The sequence below is a fragment of the Diadema setosum genome, chromosome 16 (assembly GCF_964275005.1).
Source record: "Diadema setosum chromosome 16, eeDiaSeto1, whole genome shotgun sequence".
Lineage (NCBI taxonomy): Eukaryota > Metazoa > Echinodermata > Echinoidea > Diadematoida > Diadematidae > Diadema > Diadema setosum.
In genome coordinates, this window is record NC_092700.1 from 28,453,613 (window position 1) to 28,475,354 (window position 21,742).

Sequence of the window (21,742 nt, forward strand, 5' to 3'; positions counted from 1 at the left end):
GTCTCGTCATTTTGCTATCTGATAAGAGAAACCTACTTAAAGGTGTTAGTCAAATCAATATCCAAAGCATTTTTTTTTTAACCATACCAGTAGAAAACAACAATGATGGAATAACTAGGCGTGGATTTGATAACCTTCAGGGAATTTTCAGAAGGCCAAAACGCTGTGATACCATCAAACAAGGCGTATGGTACTACATTACATACATGCAATTATACATTTATTTTCATAATGACAATTACAGCGCCATCACCTGTACACACAATCTACTCTCAATCATTCTTCTTCGTAGCAAGATACAAATAAGAGTCGCATAATGTCCTTATATTGCACATGTAAATATAATAGTCTTACAGCAATATGTACAAGAAATGCATATATGATTATTTTATGGAATACAGTGATTCTCACAAGTACATGTGAGATGATGGGAGATACAATGCCTGCTATCGCTCTGTCCTTTGAAAACAAAGAAACTGTCTGATCAACAGACTAAAATTGACTTTGTCTTTTAATTCATATTGTATCAATTTGCAAACTTGGGTGCCATAATGCAGGGCTCCACACTAACTTTTTTATTTGGTGGCCCAACCAAAATCCTCAATTCATATTTTTGGTGGCCCGAGAGAAAAATTTGGTGGCCCGAAAAACCCCCCAATAAAAAACATTAAAAGTCCTGTTTTTTTTTTAATGAGTCATAGTAAGAATTGTAAGTTGGACATATATCTACTCATAAATGAACCTCAACAAATTTGCAACACTCACTCTCAGGCACTCATTCAGTCCTTTTCATCCATCCTTTAAACAAATTTAACTGCTAATTTCCGGCGCAAAAAATTACGAATTTATTGACATACTTTTCAAAAAATTTTGGTGGCCCAAGGGGGCCACCAAATTGGCCCTTTTTTGAAATTTGGTGGCCCGACTTTCTTTTCTGGTGGCCCTGGGCCACTGGGCCACCGTTAGTGTCGAGCCCTGCATAATGACTCGATCATATAAAGCTTAATTATCTGGACTTTTAAAAGAGAATGTGAATTAACAAGATTCCACTGTGGCCAGTAACTAAACCTATTTTGAATGCAACATACAAAATAACAAATACAAACTGCTTTTCATAACTTAATCTTTTTAATAAAAAGCATGATATGCCCTTCTCTGTCGATATTTTTGGGCTACATGACTCCTACAAGTGATCACGCTTGATTCCTTTTTGGTCCTGTTCAGATTGTGTATTGTCCTCCCATGAAACCAACTGGAAGGCCACACATAGTTGGTTCTCTTATCTAGCCACTCAAGGGTAGAAAGGCGATCAGTGTGGCCCAATATTTTTAACACATCATATCATAACACAATATGCAATGCCCCTTCTTTTTACACAGGATGTGGCAAGGGTCTGCAGGAACAACACCCTGCCCCCCCACACCCCCGTCAACCATACGCATACTATGCTTGTTCCAGATTCTTAGAGATGCCCCCCTTTAAGGATTGAAAGGGGTTGGGATTTTGACCCACTATCACAGGTTTATAGAAGGGAAGCCAGCAAAATTACCCCATAAAACAGGTTTTTGGCAGGAAAGCCAGTAAAATTTTACCATAAATAATGGAAGATTGCCATGGTGAAGAGTGTCCACAATTATTCCACTGTTTGGGAATGATTTGAAAACCACCTCATAATTAAACAAATTTTGGGTAAAAATCCCCCCCCCCCCAAAAAAAAATCCCCTATTCAAACAATTCATGGGATCTTAACCCCGAATTGAGCCCCTCAAATACAACTCTTTTACCTAAATAAAAAAAATCCAGAACACGCATGCAGTAGAGATGACCACCTGAGCTTGGACCTAGGAACAGCACACAGTAAAGGGCAATTTTGTCTTTGTGTGTCATAGTCTTTGTGTAATCACTTATTCTTTTTTAATTCCAGTTTCAATAACCCAAGCATTTTTTGTTTTCACCCATCAGTCAAGGATAGAAACCCTGTAAGGAGTGTTGCAAGTAATGCTGGAAAGTTGCCTAAAGATCATTTTAGATGCAACAAAAATGCTACATTAACAAAATGCTACTGTTAAAAAAGTTAACACTACTGTGTTGCCCTAAAAAAAAGAAAGAAAATAATAATCATAAAAAAAAAATAATTAATTGACAAGATGATGTTAAAGGGATAGTAAAGTATTGGTGGAGATGAGAATTGGACTTTTAACTTTTTGTGAGATACCTAGAAAACACTTATGATATAGTACAGAGCAAAGCATTTTAAGAGGAATTCAAAGTTTATTTGATGCAAATCGGGTTTGGAATGACTGAAACATCCAAAAACAAAGTAAAACAAAGCAATTGTAATAAAGTGTGGGTCCCACACTTTGCTAGAATCGCTCTGTTTTGGATATCTAAGCCATTTCAAAACCAATTTTCATCAAATAAATGTTGAATTCCTCATGGAATTACACTGTGTACATGCTCTTTCATATTTCATGAGAGGTTTCTCATTATCACACACACACACAAAAAAAATGTTAGAAACCTGAAATTAGGTCTCAACCAAAACTATAAGATCCCTTTAAAAGCATTTTGAAGAAGAGTTCTAGAGATAAGGAAAACTCTTTTTGCATAACATCTCAACAGCCAGCCTCTTATCATGCATGTCTACAGTCACTTTTACAGTGACACTTAACTTGACAAATGCCCATATGTTTACAGAGGTCATTGTTCCTTCAATTATATAAGCTCATGTTAAGTAAGTTTCAATATCTCTTCTGACATAAATCACTCTCTGTCTGTGCATACTTTTCTACTCCCATAAGTCTATTTTGTGGGTACGTCAGAGAAGATGGTCCTCGTGTGTATCTGCCTCTCTGCCTCCTCACCAAGAGTGTCAAGTACAAGCTGGACAGGAAAAGAAAAAAGAGAAGAAAAGAAAAAGAAATGATAACACATGTTCATACATGCTCGCATTCTAGGAAGGTGTGCCCGGGATAATGACACATACATTGGTGAGGCACACAACATATAACATAATGGATAGGAGGATTGAGGGATGGCTTGAAAGATGGATGAGTTAATGGCTAGATGGACTGATGGATAAATTGATAAAAGGATAGAAGGAACTGATGGACAGAAAAATGAATGAACAGATAGGATAGCAGATGATAAATGGATGAATCTGAATGGAGACAAAGCAAAGAAAGTTAAACTGACCTGTTTGGCTAGCTGCACTGTTAGGTCGCCCCTGGTCACAAGGAGGTTGACCAAATGATCTGTCCTTATGTCTGGGTAGCGATGGACCAGTGTCTAAACAAAAAGGGACCAAAGAACCGATAAGAAAAGCTTCGTTAGTTTCACTTCCTAACACTCTGAATGTGTGTCAAAGTTGTAATTCTGCCTCCTCAGTCAATGCCAGTCTGATGAAGCCTGCAGAAAATGGCAGACGAAAGCTCAATATGGTAAAATCAAACTCTGATGGTGAGCGAAGAAAATTTTGCTGCCTCCTCGCTGTGCACAAATCAAGAACAGCAATCACACAGCATAGCATAATATTATGAAGCAAATATTCCGATATACTGTGAGATACTGACATTTACCTTCTTACAAAGTCACTTTTAACATAACGGTGGCTTAATATAATAATAATAATAATAATATATCAATTTATAAAGCGCAAAACCTATAGACATATATTCTTCTGCGCTGCAAAAGCTTCTGATGTGCTTAATAATAATAAACAATTAAATGAAAAGATGTGTTTTTAGCCGTGATTTAAAAACTGCTACGGTTGGGGATTTCCGGACTTCTAATGGTAGATCATTCCAGAGTTTGGGAGCAGCACAGGCAAATGCTCTGTCTCCCAGTGTTACTTTTGTTTTACATGTTGGAATTTGTAAAAGGAGAGTGTCCTTAAAACTTAATATAGAGAATAATTGCACTTTACTGACTGAGCAGTACAAAAAAAAAAAAAAAAGTTCCATCGGATTAAGATTAAAGTTACTGTAGCACTGAAGTGTTTCAAAATGTAAAAAAGTATGATGTTGCTATCAAGATGTCTATGAATAAGCCAGTTCGGAGTTAGCTCATGTGCACACGGGTACAAATTACCCTTTTTTTCCTCAGTTGGTTTAATAGGCATTTTACTCATTTTCAAAGCAACAAAATGCAAAAGCTTGCCTGACAGAACAACTTATGGAATTCATTAGTCAAGTTCAAAGGATGAACTTGCATAGACCGGGTGACAAGAATGATCCATCAATTAAAACTTGGAAAAGCATCCATTTCATTATGGTGCATAGAATGTATCAATCTTTTTCTACTGATATTGCCAAATAGCACCTTTAGCTGTCAGGTGGATGTGCTGGCAAGCACCCTTTATAGATATTATTTGAATAATCATTACATCTCAGATGCCCATTTTAGTGAATATAAAAACCAACATGCCCAGTTGGCACAAATGACACTTTTTATGCTGAGCTGGCATATGTATGAAAAATCACCATGTGAATAGACCATTAATTGAACAGGTTCATTCTACTAACACTATATCAGCCCGCAACCATGGAACACATGTGACATGGATTCTGGACACTCACCGAAATCTCAAGGGTCAGCATGGATGTGTCCTCCATGCGGATGACCTCGGTCATTAGTGGAATGACCTCACACAGCGACGGCTCCTGGAAGGGGGGGGGGGGGGTCGACAGAAACGGAGCGATGCCACAATCAAGAGCCAGGGTTGATTTGTCACACACAGCTTTACACATTGGCTGTGGTGTCCATACAACACATTGCATAGCTAATACAGTCATAGCCTAATAAGGTCACATCTCACTAATATTCATGCACATATCAATCCTGTAAGACAAATTTCTCTTTTTCTTATTTTTGATGAACAAAGTGAGTAATTGACAATTCAAATCATTCAATTAATTTAATGGAAGACATAATTCTGCATATTCTTCGTCAAAGAGTAGTGAAATCTAATTCTCATTTCACAATCTGAACTTACGACCACGTCATCACACATTAAATGTATATCCACTGAAATGAAACAATAGAATGCTGCGATTACACGACAGGGCGAAACTATAGCAAAGCCGAGGAAAACCACTGGAATATATGAATTTACCCATGGCGACGCTGACCCGATCTGTATGGCAGAATATGGTGGATGGGGAGAGAGTGAGCGAAAATTTGATCATCAAAACGAATATATATATTACTTAGATGTAGAAAAAAATAAAAATGAATGGGATAAAGCAAAGAGTGATTGTAATTTTATTGGGCATGATGATGATGATGATGGTGATGATACTACTACTACTACTACTACTACTACTACAACTACTACTACTACTATTACTACTACTACTACTACTACTACTACAACTACTACTACTACTACTACTACTGCTACTACAACTACTACTACTACTACTACTAGTATATAATAATAACAGTAATAATAATATTGATAATAACAATAATAATAATAAAAATAATGATAATAATAATAATAATAATAATGATAACACTATATAATAATAATAGTAATAATAATATTGATAATAACAATAATAATAATTAATGATGATAATAATAATAATATTAACGATGAAAATAATGATAATATCAATAATCATTCCTATTAATATTGTAATAAACAATAACAATATATGAATTACCCATGGAGACGATGACCCAATCTGTATGACAGAACATGGCAGGTGGGGAGAGAGTGAGTGAAAATTTGATCATTTAAACGAATATACTCATTACTTTGATGTAGAAAAAAAATAAAATGATAAAAAAAAAAGCAGAGGGAGATTGTAATTTTATCGAGCATGATGATGATGATGATGATAATAATGATAATGATATTAATAATGATGATAAAGATAATAATGATATAAAAAATGATGATAATAAAAGTAATATCAGTAATGATAATGATGATGATGACACTACTACTTCTACCACTACTACTACTACTACTGATAATGATAATGATAATTATAATGGACTCTTTTACGGTGCAGTGTCTGTCACAGAGTGACATTCCTGGCACAAGACCTTTTTTCCCTCTAATTTCTCCGACTCTCTCTGTCTTTCATATTGGAGGAGGTGGTGGAGGGGAGGGGGTTTTCTCCATGCAGCCATGCTCTAAAAAACTTCAAAGACAAGAAAGATGGATGACTAAAACTACATTTAACCCTTGAAATGATTTCCTGTTTCATGCAAAAAGAAAAAAAAAATCAAGATATTTTAAGAAGATTATTTTGCATGCTCCATGCATTCCAAAATAGATATTCTTCCCCTGCAACATTTGATTTTTCTTTCTTCTCTTTGTTTCTTGGAATTTTAATCAAGACACTTTAAATTCTAGGGACAAAATCTACCTGATCCAAGCTCCTGGTATCCCACGCTGTACGAATGTTTTAAGGTGTGTCACACTTACCATTCCCCTTTCCTCGGAATGATTCAGCCTTGAGAAGAGTCTATCAAGGGTGTCGCTCTCCCGCGTGATCTTCTCGGCCGCCTCCTTGCGCTCCTCGTACGTCCTGAACGTCATGCGTCTGGCAGGAGCGGACAAAAAATAATGTATTCATGTTAGTTTGCTCCTGCAATGTCGCATGGAATTATTCACACTGGCTTTGTGAACATCTGACAGATTTCAAATGAAAATGCTAATATTCCTTCAGTTTTGCTATTTGACACCACCATACCAATATTCAAAGTGATCAATTTTTGATGGCAATCTCTAATTTGTATTTCTTTTTGTATGTTTGAACAATTACATTGAGACATAAACCCTATGTTTTGAGTAATGATAAATAATATATTTTTGGTGAATGTGACACTGATTGTTGTTACAGTAATAATGTAAATGGTGGTTTTATTGTAATAATATTTAACATGTGTGGTTAAGATAATGATAATCAATTTTGGATAATATTAGTGAATGAAATGAGGTTGAAGTCAGAGAATTGGAAGAAGAAAGTAAAGTTAAAAAAGGAAAAGGAAAAGGAGAGAAAGTAAAAAAGAAGAAACGGAAGATGAGAAAGACGTTGAACTTCAAGGGTATTTCTAGCAATTTTGATTATTTATGATGATGAGAATATTGGTGTTGTAAATGCAAAATTTGTGTTTGCTTTGTTGTAAATGTTGATACTGTGCAGTATTTAAGATGAGTATGTTTGATATTTTTTATTCTATGTATGTATTTATACAATCTTGTACATGTTTTCAAGTAATCATGCTCATTTCTGCAAGATGTCTGCAATTCAGCCTGCGGGCTGCAGTGGATGTTAATCAATATAATACCCTTTCAAAAAAAAAAAAAAAAAAAGAAGAAGAAAGAGTGAGATATAAAGGCAGACAGATATGAGCAAAGAGGCAATAAATGAGGCAGTAGAAGGAAAGAACAGAAGAAACTGAAGAGAAAGAACAGAAGAGCAAGAGGAGGCGAGATGAAAGATGGAGGGATGGACCACTCACTTCTCCAGCATCCCCCGGACATAGGCCACCACCGTCCTCTTCTCCAGCTCCTCAATGAGAGACTTGAAGTAGTTTGGTCTCAGGTGGCTGAAGTCATTGTAGTAATCCTCTATGGTGATACACACTGTATCCAGGGCAGGGGATGCGCTGTGATGGAACCTGCATTCCAGAGGAGGCCAAAACACATTAAGAATTTAATCCCTTCAATTGCACCGGCTCTGCTTTTAAATCTGATCTCCACCAAAGAAGTAAGACCCAGTATTTGTGCAAATTATAAGCACTGATAATAACAGTATTGTCTTTTTTAGCCTCTTAATCTTGCGCACTGCTCTTCTACATGGCCCTGCCAGTTAAAATCATTACCTAAGTTTGGATCTCCCCGAGGTACAAACTTGACACCCAGTGATCACATTTTCAGAGTCACACAAATCTGACATTCAGATCTCATAAAAGCTCCTACCCTGAATCATGAATTCATACATACTGTAAACCATAAAACATTTGACAAGCCTCCCTCAAGAGGCAGGGGGAATGTTATTACTTTTACCATCTATATCTCAGTAAAAAGTTAAATGAATATGTACTTCCCCCCTCTCCCCCCCCCCCCCAAAAAAAAGGTCATTTTGGGAATTTTCTTTAGATTTTCTCTACATAAAAGCATGGGACATTACAAACTGGGTAGCCTTTCATTCAGCAGTAGTGGCACAGAAACTTCAAAAATTAATAACTTTTGCATCGATTGTTTGATTTTCCTTAAACTTTCACTGATGTGTTCCATTGTCCCGCCTCATTCATTCATCCATTGCAAAGAGCAAGGGGCTGAATCCTGTGAAGTAATCTACCCAAATACCCACGCCACAATGACAGGCAAATCATATCAGCCCCTTGTGGTCCCCCCCCCCCCCCCTACTACCAATACTAGTAGTCAGCAAACGGTATCAACCAGGCACATTGTGCCGTAAGGTTACTTGTTCATGTAAGGTTTTTCACGGAACCAAGACTGGGTTTAAGGTGGAGGAGTGCTTACCAAGGTCTGGTGAGAATTTGGTTAAGGTGGGGCTCCAGATCAAGAAACATCTCCCACAGCAGGTCACCAAGACTTGAAGATGAGAGAAAAAAAAAATCAGAGAAAGAGAATATGAGGTAGAGAATTTGATAGAGAGAATAGAAAGACAAGTATTGATATTGAAGTGATGATATAGTAAGACTTTTGCAAAATCTTTATTTTCATGTTTGGGTATACGTCAGTCCCAGTATAGCTGGAGTGAAAACACATAGCTCACCCCAACATACATGAGTGAAGCTGCAGTGTGAATCCATGCCGGTGTGAATGCATGTTTGCATGCACAAGCATACAGTACATGAATCTATGTGGTGATTCAGACGACACGGTATCGGCGTTCAAAATCAGCAATTTACCATTCTTCTACATAATTTATCAATAACATTTCTTGTGGATATCAGAAATATTACGATGGACCATATCCGACAGTTTCAGAAAATATCAAAGCCTTCAGAGTAGATTGAATTTCAAAGTAGATAACGTTGTCTCAAAAATTATGCCAATCGTGCACTGATCGTGGGTTTATTTTCACTCCAACCGCCTCTATTAAAATACCTAAATGTCTGATCATGAGAATAGTGCTACACAGTGGCCCCCATTTAATTGGGAGCAGTCAAGAGACAAGCTTTAATACCGGTACTTCCGCTTTAGGGATTTAGTAATGATTTTTAGAGATTAAAGAGAGACACCTGATGTGTTCCAGCCAAAAATATATGCCAAGAAAAGTATTGCAAAATCGACTAAGTGGTATTTAAAGCACACGTACAAAAAAGTCTGTTTTGGTGACATTTACTGCAATTCATCAGTGAACCCACTAAAGAGGGTGAGCACTGTATCCGTTTTTCCGTTCTCCTCAGTTTGCCAACACTCACCTCTCTCCTGCAAGCTTGTTGAATCCATCGATCAGACTCTGGAAGACGGACGTTGACCCTGTCTCTCCTGCTGGAAGTTTGAGATGTCTCCTCTGAACACAAAGAAAGAGAATACAGTGGACTCCCATTATAATGAAGTCCTCGGGACTGGCAGTTTTCTTTCGTTATATCGAAATTTCATTATAACCGAACAAATAGACAATAAAAACACATAGAGTGGATAATGTTGCGGCCTGAATTTTTACTTAGTTGTAACGGGAATCTCATTATATCCATGTTCGTTATAACAGGAGCGCACTGTAATGCGAGGAGGAGGGGTAGATGTACATTATACATCACAAGCTGGATATATATAAACTCACTCTGCAGTGTACCATGAATAAAGCTTTTTTTTTTTTTCACACAAGATGAATTAGATATGAATATGCATAGACATTAAAAACATCTTTCCATTCTTCCTCTGATGGTATGAGATTGCTTGCAAAGCATTGTGAATGGATGAGACCTTGGTAAAGCTTATCTTTCTGAGTAGAAACATCACAACATCCTGAGCTTAAGTTTAAGTCTGACCCATGCAATGAAGATTATGAAAATACCATTTTGGAATCACTGATGAAATTGCGTGATATCTGAAAGAAACTGCTGGAAAGTGCCTGAAAAATGATGGTACTCATTAATTTTCATTACTGTGAATTTACGGGAAAAACTTCCTCTTTATACGTACCTCCAGTTGTTTGGTGAATTCAATGAAGGAGTGAAAGTTGTTTACAATGGCAACCTGCCAAAGAGAATGAACAGAGAACAAAAGTAAGGGGTCTCTGTCTGCTTCACACTGTGACAACACTTTCATCTCACAAATATGTGACCCACCACAAAAAAAAGAAGAAGAAAGGATCCTAAAGTCGCTGACGGCTGAGCCGAGAAAATTGCGTTTGAAGTCAGATCACCAAAATCAGTCAAAATGATCAGATTTCTGTTTTTAGCATAATTTTGTAGTCTACTGTATCGTCTATCATCTTCCCCAATTTCGAAGCTAAAAAAGGAAAGGCAAGAAATGAACGTTTTTCTAGGCAATGATTTTCCAACTTTCAACGGAACGGAAACGTGTCCAAAGATTTGGATTTAGCGCCGCAGCTAGACTCCGCCCGTAGCAACAAGGGAGTGATCTTACTGGTCAGTGTGTGGCATCCTGGTTACTGATTGGTCGTGCATAGCCCGCTGGCGCTAAGCTTGAATGAACATCACAGAGGTCGCTAGGAGCATACCTTCTATTGTCAAGAGGTGAAAAACAGTCTTGCCTCCCCTTGATCATAATAGCGTTGGAAGGAAAACTTTGGAGACAGTTTTCTCAAAACGTTAATGTCCTAAACCACTCGACATGCGCTAATAAAATCGTCGATATCTCCGCAACCGAGCACTTTTATGAGTCGTGTTATATATGAAACTAGAGTGAAAGAGCAAGGGAATAATGTCATGTCATTTTCAGAAAATTGTCCTCCCCCAACTTTTGGACCCTTTTGTTGTAGAGGGTCACATATGACATTGTTCTACTACTGAGACATCAGAAATAGTTGTAGAGTTCCTATCCATGGTGGGCAGCACCCTGAATTACACACAAGTTTAAAAAGGCATCACTCGCTTACTGTCAAACTTTTTTTTTCCCAAAAAATATTTATTCATTGAGTGCTTGACTAATCTTCACTGAATGTATGCATGTGCTTGGGAAAATTTCTCCCTTTAGGTGACAGCAACCCTACATGTCACGTCTACTTGCCAATAACGGCACAGATAGAAATGCTGATGGCAAAGGATGCCATGGCTGAGCGGTGCTGAAATGTAACTCACCATGTATTGGAAGAAGAACCTGGGCATACTCCTGTCGGCCATGTGCTTGGTCTTGTACTCCTTGATGGCGTCTGGATGAAGAGCAGCAATAAATGTCATTATAATCTATATCTCTCATTTCAGCTATACACTAAAACAGGTACTATGGCTTGTCTGCACCTGTACTAGAGCATTTCACGGGACGCCATACACTACTGCCCTATTAAGGGGCGCATACGTATTGCACTCATATTCAAATCAAGCAATGTTAGCCCAGGTCATGCAATATTTTCAGAATTCATTTAAATAAGGCTGTCTGAAGCAGTAATATGATGTTGTTGTTGTTGCATATCAGACCATTACAAAACTACTTCTCTGCGTAAGTCAGTGTATTCATTCACCTCCCACATGATCGGCTGAAGTGCAGGGTAATTTTTTTCTTTTCTTGAACATGGTTGGCACTGATTTCCAAGAAAACCCCTCGAGTTGACGCCCACAGAACATCCACATAATATCACTTCAGACTGTCTTTATTCAGTTAATCCTTTCCCTCTCAGAGCTGACCATTCCCCATAGGGTTAATACATTGCACATCAGATGGAGGTAAGCGATGGGTTAAATGGAAAAGTGGTGCCACTCACCCCTGTAAGTGTCGATGAATCCCTGAATCTCCTCGACACACAGCAGCACCACCTTGGTGGTCAGGTCCTTGCTGATCTGATTGGATACTTGCAGCTGCAGAATCGACCAACCAAAAACACTACGGTAATGAGATCACTTCAATGAAGTTGCACAACATGCCTGATTGTGCGTGATTACATTTAACATGGTAATATTTAGATGGGTTATGCCGAGATACTCTACATAATGAGGTACATTATTACAACCTAACCTCTCTAAGAAGTTCAAGTGTACATTGTACTTCCTTAATTATTTATTTACTATTTGTCTGTCACATTTAGGAATTATTCATAGACCACTCACTAAACAGGCAGTTGACACAATAAGGGAGTTCACGGTTGCGATTTGCGCATGTGCAAAATAAAGGTCAAATGAGAATGTTTGTGTATTTGCCATTGACTTTCAAATGAAAAGAATCCTCAGGCAAATGAGGATTCGGAGTGTTAAGTTGTGTGTTTCACCTTGTTAGAACGCACAGGTGAAAGTGATTCATCAATAATGTTTAACAAAAGCTGCACACGCAATTCATTGACATTGATTACAAAGGTGGCATGCTTCAACAAAAAATGCTCTGTCACAGGTCCTTTCCATGTTATTTGAAAGTCTGTGGTGTACGGGTCAAATGAGACATGTGCTAACCATGAACTCCCTTATATCACAGATAGTAAAGGATGTTGTCCAGAGGTGAAAATTATCCTACCTCCCCGTGATCACGATTGCGTCAGAAGGAAAACTTTGAAGGTGGTTTTCTCGAAATGCTGAATTCCTAGATCTCTCAACATGTTCTCATAAAATCATTGATATCTCCGCAACCGAGTATTTTTATGAGTCATGTTATATACAAAATGGAGTGGAAGAGCAGGGGAATAAGGCCATATCATTTTCAGAAAATGGACATCCCATTATCTGGCTGTAAAATTAACAGAAGTAAATCAGAAGCTATATGGATTGGAAGTAAAAAGGGGTGTCAGGAATTTCCTCCTTCAGCTCAAGGAATTAATTGGAAAACCTCAAATTTTAAGTCATTAGGAATTAATTTTTCTCTCAATCTTGGATTACTTTTTGATCTTAATTATAAAGAGAGATTGAAAAGAATTGAACAAACTCTCAATTGTTGGCGAATGAGAAATCTTTCCTTAATTGGTAAAATATGTGTCTTAAAATCTCTGGTGTTACCACAGTTATTGTATTTATTTTCTGTTCTTTGTATAAAGATACCTCCCCTATTTTTTAAAGGACTCAATAAGTTATTTTATAAATTCATTTGGAATGGAGGTCGAGATAGGGTGCAGAGAAAAATGATGTGTAACGATTATCTTCACTGTGGCTTGCGAATGACTGATGTTCAGATGTTCGCACTTGCTCAAAAAATGTCCTGGGTGAAATGTTTGCTTGATAAAGACTATAATTGTTTGTGGAAGACTATTGAAGTATCCTTTTTAGAAAAATTTAATGCAGACAGAGATGTGTTATGGAAATCTTATGCTCCTGAATGTATATTGAGATCTTTGAATAACATACAGTTAGCAGAATCTTTACGTACATGGTACAGTTTCAGAGAGAAGGCTTCTTTTGTTTATTTTGGACATAAATTTTCAGACCTTGTTTTATGTCAGTCACTGTGGTTTAACAGACTAATTCGTTCAAAATCTAAGCAGTTTTTATATTATGATACTTGGTATGCTAAAAATGTTCGTACAATTGCAGACTTAGTTAATCCACCTTTACCTGGTTATAGATTATTTGAAGAATTTGTGTTAGACTTTGAAGTTCCCAAATCTGATAGAAGAAAATACAACTTTTTAATTAAACATATTCCTCATGAGTGGCTTGATAACCCAAGTAACACAAATGTTGATGTTATTGATACCCTCTCCGAGCATTTGGTTAAAACGAAAAAGGTACCCTGTTATGCTTATAATATATTGTTGGATGAGTGTGTTCCAGACTCACGATATGTATTTTGGGGCAGTAAAGTAGCTCTTCCGCATGATATTAATTGGGAAACTGTGCATATTAATAACTTTAGATGTACTATAGATACTCGTTTACGCTCCTTTTATTTTAGATTATTTCATAATACCATAGCCTTGAATTCCTTTTTATACAAGATTAAACGGAAGAACTCCCCAAATTGTAGTTTTTGCAATAAAGTTGAAGAAACAATAGTACATCTTTTTTGTGATTGTGAGAAGGTAAGCCCCATTTGGAATGATTTGTTACGCTTAATACATAACAAGTATGATTCAAATTTTAATTTAACAGATTTTAATAAATTTTTTGGGGTTATCAAGGATAAATTTTTGACATTTCTTTTTCTGGCAGTTAAATATTTCATTTATGTGTGCAAATTTAAAGGTGGTAATCCTAATTATGTGGCAGTAAAGTCTTTTATTAGAACTCTGAAGGAAACAGAATATTATTTGGCAAAAAAGAGAGGCAAATTACCAACTCATTTCAAAAAATGGAAGTTTGATTTGTAACGTGCATATGCATATTGTACCTTTTAAATCATGATTCCACTCTTGTTATATGTATATTTACCTTGTTATATTTATCTTATATATCTATCCTGTTAACTTTCAAATACTCTTGTTATATTGCTGTCTGCACCTTTGCCGACCGGTACCTTTACTTTGCTGCCTTTTTTCTCTTTTTCTCTCTTTCTTTTTTTCGCAAACTTATTTTTCTTGTTTGTGTTATTTGTATACCATAATTGGAAATGATTTATGTTTGTATGCCAATAGATGAAATCAATAAAACATATAAAGAAAAAAAAAAAAAAAGAAAATGGACATCCCCTGACTTTGGGATCCTTTTGCTGTATCGGGTCACATGTATTACATAGCAATTTTTTTTACATTTTTTTTAATGAACTGATATTTTCCTCAAAAGGGATACTATGAGCCAAATAATTGAAAGCAATTAAACAAGTTTTCCGAGAGGATGTCTACTTTGGCTATGTAGGAAAAGACAGCATTCTGCTTCTCTGATCATAAAACAGTTAAAGGAAACCAAAACTCAAAGAGAAATGTGGATTGAGTGAAAGCAGCAACATTAGTAGAACATGTCAGGGAAAGTTTAAGGAAAATTGGACAATCGATGCAAAAGTTATGAATTTTTAAAGTTTTGGCGTTGGAACCGCTGGATGAGGAGACTACTAGAAATTATGTCGTATGTGTGGACAGCAAAATAAAGAAAATATAAAGGGAATTCCACAAAAATTCATTTTTCATGAAAATTACACATTCCATCAACTTGATACTGACATATGTAAAGGGTAGCAATTAATACTCCTGCTTTCTGAAAGCGGTAATAGTCAAGTACTCTTTCATCATGCTACATACTGTAAGTGAATTTTTGTGGAATTCCCTTTATATTTTCTTTATATTGTTGTCCACACATGATGACACAACCTCTAGTAGTCTCCTCATCCATTTGGTTTCCTTTAAAGAATCATGGCAGTATTTATGGGCGTATACACGTACATGCTTAGCACATTTCTCAGTGCAGTGGTGTATTCTCTATCTCTTTCTTTTTTCCTCTCTATGTCTTTCTCTCTCAATATATATTTGTATATGTGTCTGTATATCTTTCTCTCTCAATATATATTTGTATATGTGTCTGTATATCTTTCTCTCTCAATATATATTTGTATATGTGTCTCTATGTCTTTCTCTCTCAATATATATTTGTATATGTGTCTGTATATCTTTCTCTCTCAACATATATCTGTACATGTGTCTGTACATATCTCTCTCCATCTCTCCTTCTCTGTATCTGTCTCTCTATCTCTTACATTCTGTTCTATCATCTGGAAGATGATAACGGCAATCTGGGTCCTGAAGTATCCCTCCCCGTCGGCATCCGGCTCTGTATCACCCTGCCAGTCCTGAGAGGGGGGAGCGAAACGGTTTGGAAAAGATGAGATAAAAAAATATTGGTTTTCACCAATAAAGAGAAATGCATAGGATGTGACCACAGAGCTAAAAATGAATTTCCACTTTTCTACATAGTTTTGAGGAAGCACTCAACTTCAAACTGATACATAACTTTTCAAATTTGGACGACCCTATAAACCAATAAAAAAATGATTGAAATAAGAGAGCCTTAATAGGGGGTACAGATTCACAGAAAGGGGAGAAAAAGAGGATTTAACAATTCTCCCTATCGCATATAGCTCTCCAAGTCTGAATGCGTGTGGCGCTTTAATATTTTTACCTTTCATTCTTGGGATATAAACTTCTGGTTATGAACGCGTGATATGTATTAATGTACGCTGTTATGCACACTGAATGCCGAGATCAAATCAAATTCTGTCTAATAATAATAACAGAGTTATTTTCTAATCTGTAACTGTACACTTGATAAATGGGATTCTTCTGTGAAGCTTCCCAATGCTAGATCGATGATGCCAAACTACGAAATTATGGAAAATATCCATAGATGAAGGACATTACGTGGGTGAAGTTCCCAACAGAAAAGGTTCAGCGGAGAGCGTGGAAAAATCTGCTCTGCAGGAAAGACCACTTTGACCTGAAGTCAAACTCGCATATTTGTTCGAGACATTTCCAGGAAGGAGTAAATTTAGCAGATGGTACTGCAAATGCCCCACCGAAATATTTTTACTGGAACAATTTTGGACAAGATGAAGCACGAAGGGAGAGAAGTGCTCCATATCTCAGAGCCGACGGATCAGGGCCGGTTTGCAATCATCGCCCAGACCCAAGCCTAGCCTATCAGCACCAGACGTGGACCCGAATGTGAAGGGCCACTTCATGGCAGCGTACCGGGAGTTTTGCCCAGTCCTCTGTTAACCGGTCGTAGCAACATTTCTTTCACTAAGAAAGTCCTTTAATCGCAACACAGACATTCTCCGAAATTGGTCATCAGGTCGATCCGTTTATTTGTGCATGACGAGTTGTGTGTGTTTTGAATGTACTTGACCTCCAAAACATGATTGATGAGGTGGAGCTCATAGCTCCACCCTATATTTACTTCCATCTACAGACTGCACGAAATGTAACGCAATCCTGCCTGTGCTGCACTAGCTGGTGTGTTTGTGAGTTTTATTGACAGTTAAGGTAGGGCTTGCCTCCAAAACTCAAAATTAAGATAACAATCACTTTTCATAGAGGAGATAATACGACAAATTTTTCAATCATCTGAAAGAGCTCTATGCCTAACCTTGATGTCACTCTCCAGCGCGTTAGCCATCCACTTCTGGATGTTGTAGTGCAGCGTCTTCATGTATCTGAAGAGGAAAATAAAATGGCACGAGAGGGGAAAGAGATTTACATAAATCAAGCTTCTCATGTGTACCATCATTAGAACCCATCATGTCCTGGGGTAATTTTTGCGGCAGAAATTATCACCTCATCCTCATCAACTTGGCAACACTGAATTTCACTGCATGTTCATCTTGGAAAAAAGATTTGATGGAGCTGGTTAAATTCCTGTTAATAAACATCTGCAGAGAGTTACATATTGAGCTTACCAAAACTTGCCAATTTGAAAGAAATCCAGGAACTTCGATTTCTAGAGTGTGTTGCAAATCAAGAATGAGTTTAAAAATTTAGCTCTTACGATGCTTTCAAAAGAATAACAAAGAGGTCACATAATTCTTTTTTTTATTTTTTAAACTCTGTCATAGAAATACTAGCCACATCAAAATCCTCATGTTAATCATAACACACTGGGAAGGCCAATCTACTCACTCTTGTTGGAGGTCATCCACCATCTGGTCAGACAGGACGTCAGGATGCTCCTTGACGTTGATGTCAAGGTCGGGATGGCCGAGCAACATACTTCCTCTGGTGGTGCCATCACGATCAGGAAGAAAAATGAATTCGTTCACATGCGTATTGAATATGCCATATACTAGTATTTCGCAAGGTTCTTATTTTCACAGATTTTGCAAGTCGAGTGCTATTTGCGAATTTAAAAAAATGCAACAAAAAATTACTCTGATCCCATTATGAATGCCATGTGCATGCATACATTTATACTGTTCATTACTGTACTCCAGGATTGTGGATTTAGCTACACGCAAAATTGTTGGGAAGTCCCTATTCACAAGAAATTAGACTCATTAAATATTTGGCCTATACAGTAAAGGGAAGAAACATTGCACCCTAGATGCAACTCCCAAATGCACTACCCACACACATGTGTGCTATGAAACATTCTACAGTCCCTGGTGTGGATATCCATGCATTGCTCATACTAAAGATACTACAGACTATGCCAACAAAATCAACTTCCCTCCTTCCTATAAAGCACACATGTTTCTATGCAATTACTCTTATGCAAGCCAACTGCTGTCACTATTTGGACTAGTGAGGTCTACTGTAAAACGAGGAATTTTCGCGTGCATTTTAATTTCGCGAATTTAAAATGCATGCGAAAGTTCTTGTCTACACTATATGCATTGAATGCCAGTGGCAGTTCACGAAAATTTCATGCCGTAAGAAAGGTCGTCGGCTTCAATTCGCGAAAAATTCATGCAGCGAATATATCATGTTTTACAGTATTTAAAGGTCCTGTTTACCTTTGGGAGCAGTGATTTTAAAAATGTTCAAGATATCACATTTGATGCATATGAGTAGGTCTGTTGTACCACAAAACAGCCTACCATATAAATTTATTGCAATAAAGCCTAAAATATAGGGAGGTATCAGTATTTTTCTTAATAAACTGTAACTGTAGACGGTTTAGTCTGGAAACATTTTTATTATAACTGCTGTTCACATTTTGTATATCTAACAATACTTAACATCGATCTTACCGATTCAAATTTTTACAGTGGTTGTTTCTATCCCTAACTCACATTTTAGAACTATTTTAAAGCACTAATGCTGGGTTTTTGTTTCATCTGCAAATGGTTAATTATGCCTTTAAGGCTATCCAAAGTGGGGAAGTGCTGGAGATCTAGCTTTCAAAAGTCTCTGCAGAGGGACTGATGTTAACACAACTTCGACTGACAGGGAAAGGGGGACCTACTTGAATTCCGTGATCCAGGTCAGCATCTGAATGATCTCATTGTGTTCCAGGCCACCACCAATCAGGTCTTCGAGCTGGTTTAGGGGAGAATCAGGGACACAGAGTTCATAGAGTTTATCAAAAATAACAGAAAATACAATGTATGTCCTATGTCTTACTTTCACCTTGAATGTATAAAAAAAGAAGAAGTTAAAAAAGACCGACATAAACACAGCAATTACACATCAAAGTAATGTGACCAAGGCAGCTGCAATATATTATCTTCAAGTGCCAACAGATTGTCATGTTTGAAGACTTTTCGAAATTCCCAACTTTCATGATATTTGCTGATTATTTCCAAGATATTTGCTGATTTCTCTGCTGACAGTGATGGTGAAAAAAAAAAGTTCGTTTTGAATTGTAATAGTGGGATTAGGGACATAGGGGCAGACAGACATTGTAAAATTGTTATCTCTCTCAAACCCTTTAGGCTAATGGCACAAATGAAACAAATGTGAAGAAAGTTGCGCGCCCCGATTTTCCGTGAGAACTCAAAATAGGTGAAATGGGTCAGTCTTGTCAATCTTTATTTTGTTATATTTTATGAAGAGCAATTCTTTGTCCTCATTTTTCTTGTTTCAGATCATAAACATGAATGGGAAAATGTGATTTTTTTTTTTTTTGCAGTATTTCAAGAACACTCTTTTTTGTACCATAGTGTGATTGTATATGTCTCAGATGCCCATTTTTATTTCTTAAAAACCCTTTCCACATTCTCCATTTTCAACTCTAATAACTTTTCAAACATTGATGCTAGTAGAGTACGCACAATATCAGCTTAATCTGATAATCCCTTTATTATGGTTGTTATGGATTTTTACATCCTGTTGTTGTTGTTTGTTTGTTGGGGTTATTTTTTTATTCTTTTAAATTTTTTTAATTATTATTACTTATTTATTTATTTATTTATTTTTTATTTATTTTTTTTTTTTTGGGGGGGAGGTCCCATTCACAGCACAGAGCGCAGCTTTGAGAGATTAAGTACTGTAAAAGTGGAAATTTTCGCGGTGTTAAAATTTTCGCGCATTTCGCGCAACCAGACACTAGCGCGAAAATAAAAACACGTGAATATTTTTGCTTGCCATACGTTCCTGTGCGTGATGTCTGGATTCCGCGGAATTAAAAACACGCGAAAATCTTCTGACCCGGCCTAGCGCGAAAAATTAGTCGCGCGAAAATATCCACTTTTACAGTATTTGAGTAGACCCTAAGGCCCGAATTCACGAAGGTGGTACAAATGAAACCATGGTTTAAACCATGGACAAAAACCATGGAGTGCCAAGTGTCGCATGGAATATTTCGTTAAAAAAATCAGTCATTTCGTCAATGAAATGATTATTTTGTAACGAAATGACAACATTTTGTAACTAAATGAACATTACGTCCACGAAATGATAATTTCGTTAACGAAACGGTCATGTTGTCAACGAAATGACCAATTTCGTAATGAAATATTCCGTGCGACACTTGGCGCTCCATGGTTTTTGTCCATGGTTTAAACCATGGTTTTATTTGTACCACCTTCGTGAATTCGGGCCTATACGTCTAAGCCTCTTTTCTCAGTACACAGTTTTTCAGCGTATATGTTCTTTCTATCATCTAGAGAGGTTAGGAAAGTCTATTTGTATTGAGTTATACATCATTTTCAAGCTTAGAGTCTGCTCTTTTAGAGTCTGCCCTTAGCTAAATATTCATATTTATATAACACCTAGATAGATCCTTGTCATTTCATTGGTTGTTTGTTATTGATCATTCGTCACATTTTACTATAACGTCATCATTTGTGTAATTGTGGCTCCATTTACCGTGCAATCTAGGATCCATACAATTTGATCCATTGCATGTACCCCGAGAGCCCAGCACACTACGCATGTAAAACGCTTGTGTTTGCAGTAGGTATGTGACAGCGCTAGCCTAAATTGCTCAGTAAGCACTCAGATCTTGCACATTCTCTCATGTTTCTTAAAATTCATAAAAATCAAACAACAAGAATCCATTTTAGGTGTTTAAAACAAATAATAAATGTTTTTCATTCTTGCAATAGACAGAATATTCCATTCCGTTAAAGATGAAATGATTGATTTACTCAACTCAACTGCGCCTCGTTGAGTGGATCATTTCATCTTTCACCTCGTGAAATATTCGTTCATTGCACTCATAAACATTTATTATTTGCATACTAGCGACTTTTTAGTGCTGATGTGATTCAGGGCAAAAAACGATTGGCAACTCACATGCGCAGAAACGCAATTGATGTATTTCTTGATGAAGAATGCGTAGATGTCATAGCACGGCGGGAAGAGGGGTATACACAGGAACTGGAAAGAAAGAAAAGAAAGGGAAAAATTTGCGTCAAGCATACAATACAAAATGAATTATGAACTTACTGAGCGTCTACATCCAAAGCGGGCCCAAATATGATACTTCCAGTTTCTGAACAGCAGAGGTCAAAGTTAATGTCAAAGTTTCTTCGGGTTTAGACCCAAGGCATTTACAGCACTCCACATATTTTTAAAATCTCTTTTCGTAGATTTAATCTCCATTCCTTTCTTTTTTTTTTGGGGGGGGGGGGAGCATTGGGGAGGGAGGGAAATAGTCAAGTGAAGACATCTTATACATGTATCATTGAAAAATGGTAAAATGAGAAGGTACATCTCAACATCTCAGCTTTAAAGTGCTTCTTTGGATACAGCATCACAAAACGCTGTAATTTGACCACAAAAAAAAAAAGAAGAATTTATCTTAAATGTGAGAGGCATCATAGTTTCTCTTGCTACTA

At 36.9% G+C, this 21,742-nt stretch overlaps 1 protein-coding gene across 1 annotated transcript in view; it reads right to left on the reverse strand.

The window, feature by feature from the left end:
- Positions 1-2,451: 2,451 nt before the first annotated feature.
- Positions 2,452-21,742, reverse strand: part of LOC140239982 (exocyst complex component 3-like) — a 53,611-nt gene continuing 34,320 nt past the window's right edge. The window contains exons 11-25 of the mRNA XM_072319791.1: positions 21,198-21,281; positions 18,925-18,998; positions 17,640-17,735; positions 17,110-17,176; positions 15,722-15,814; positions 11,883-11,976; positions 11,263-11,333; positions 10,142-10,195; positions 9,418-9,509; positions 8,510-8,581; positions 7,483-7,641; positions 6,443-6,560; positions 4,578-4,661; positions 3,196-3,288; positions 2,452-2,883 (exon numbers count right to left, since the gene is read on the reverse strand). Coding sequence (XP_072175892.1) covers positions 2,803-2,883; positions 3,196-3,288; positions 4,578-4,661; positions 6,443-6,560; positions 7,483-7,641; positions 8,510-8,581; positions 9,418-9,509; positions 10,142-10,195; positions 11,263-11,333; positions 11,883-11,976; positions 15,722-15,814; positions 17,110-17,176; positions 17,640-17,735; positions 18,925-18,998; positions 21,198-21,281 — 1,332 coding nt within the window. The 3' untranslated portion in view covers positions 2,452-2,802. The remainder of the gene's footprint in view (positions 2,884-3,195; positions 3,289-4,577; positions 4,662-6,442; positions 6,561-7,482; positions 7,642-8,509; positions 8,582-9,417; positions 9,510-10,141; positions 10,196-11,262; positions 11,334-11,882; positions 11,977-15,721; positions 15,815-17,109; positions 17,177-17,639; positions 17,736-18,924; positions 18,999-21,197; positions 21,282-21,742) is intronic.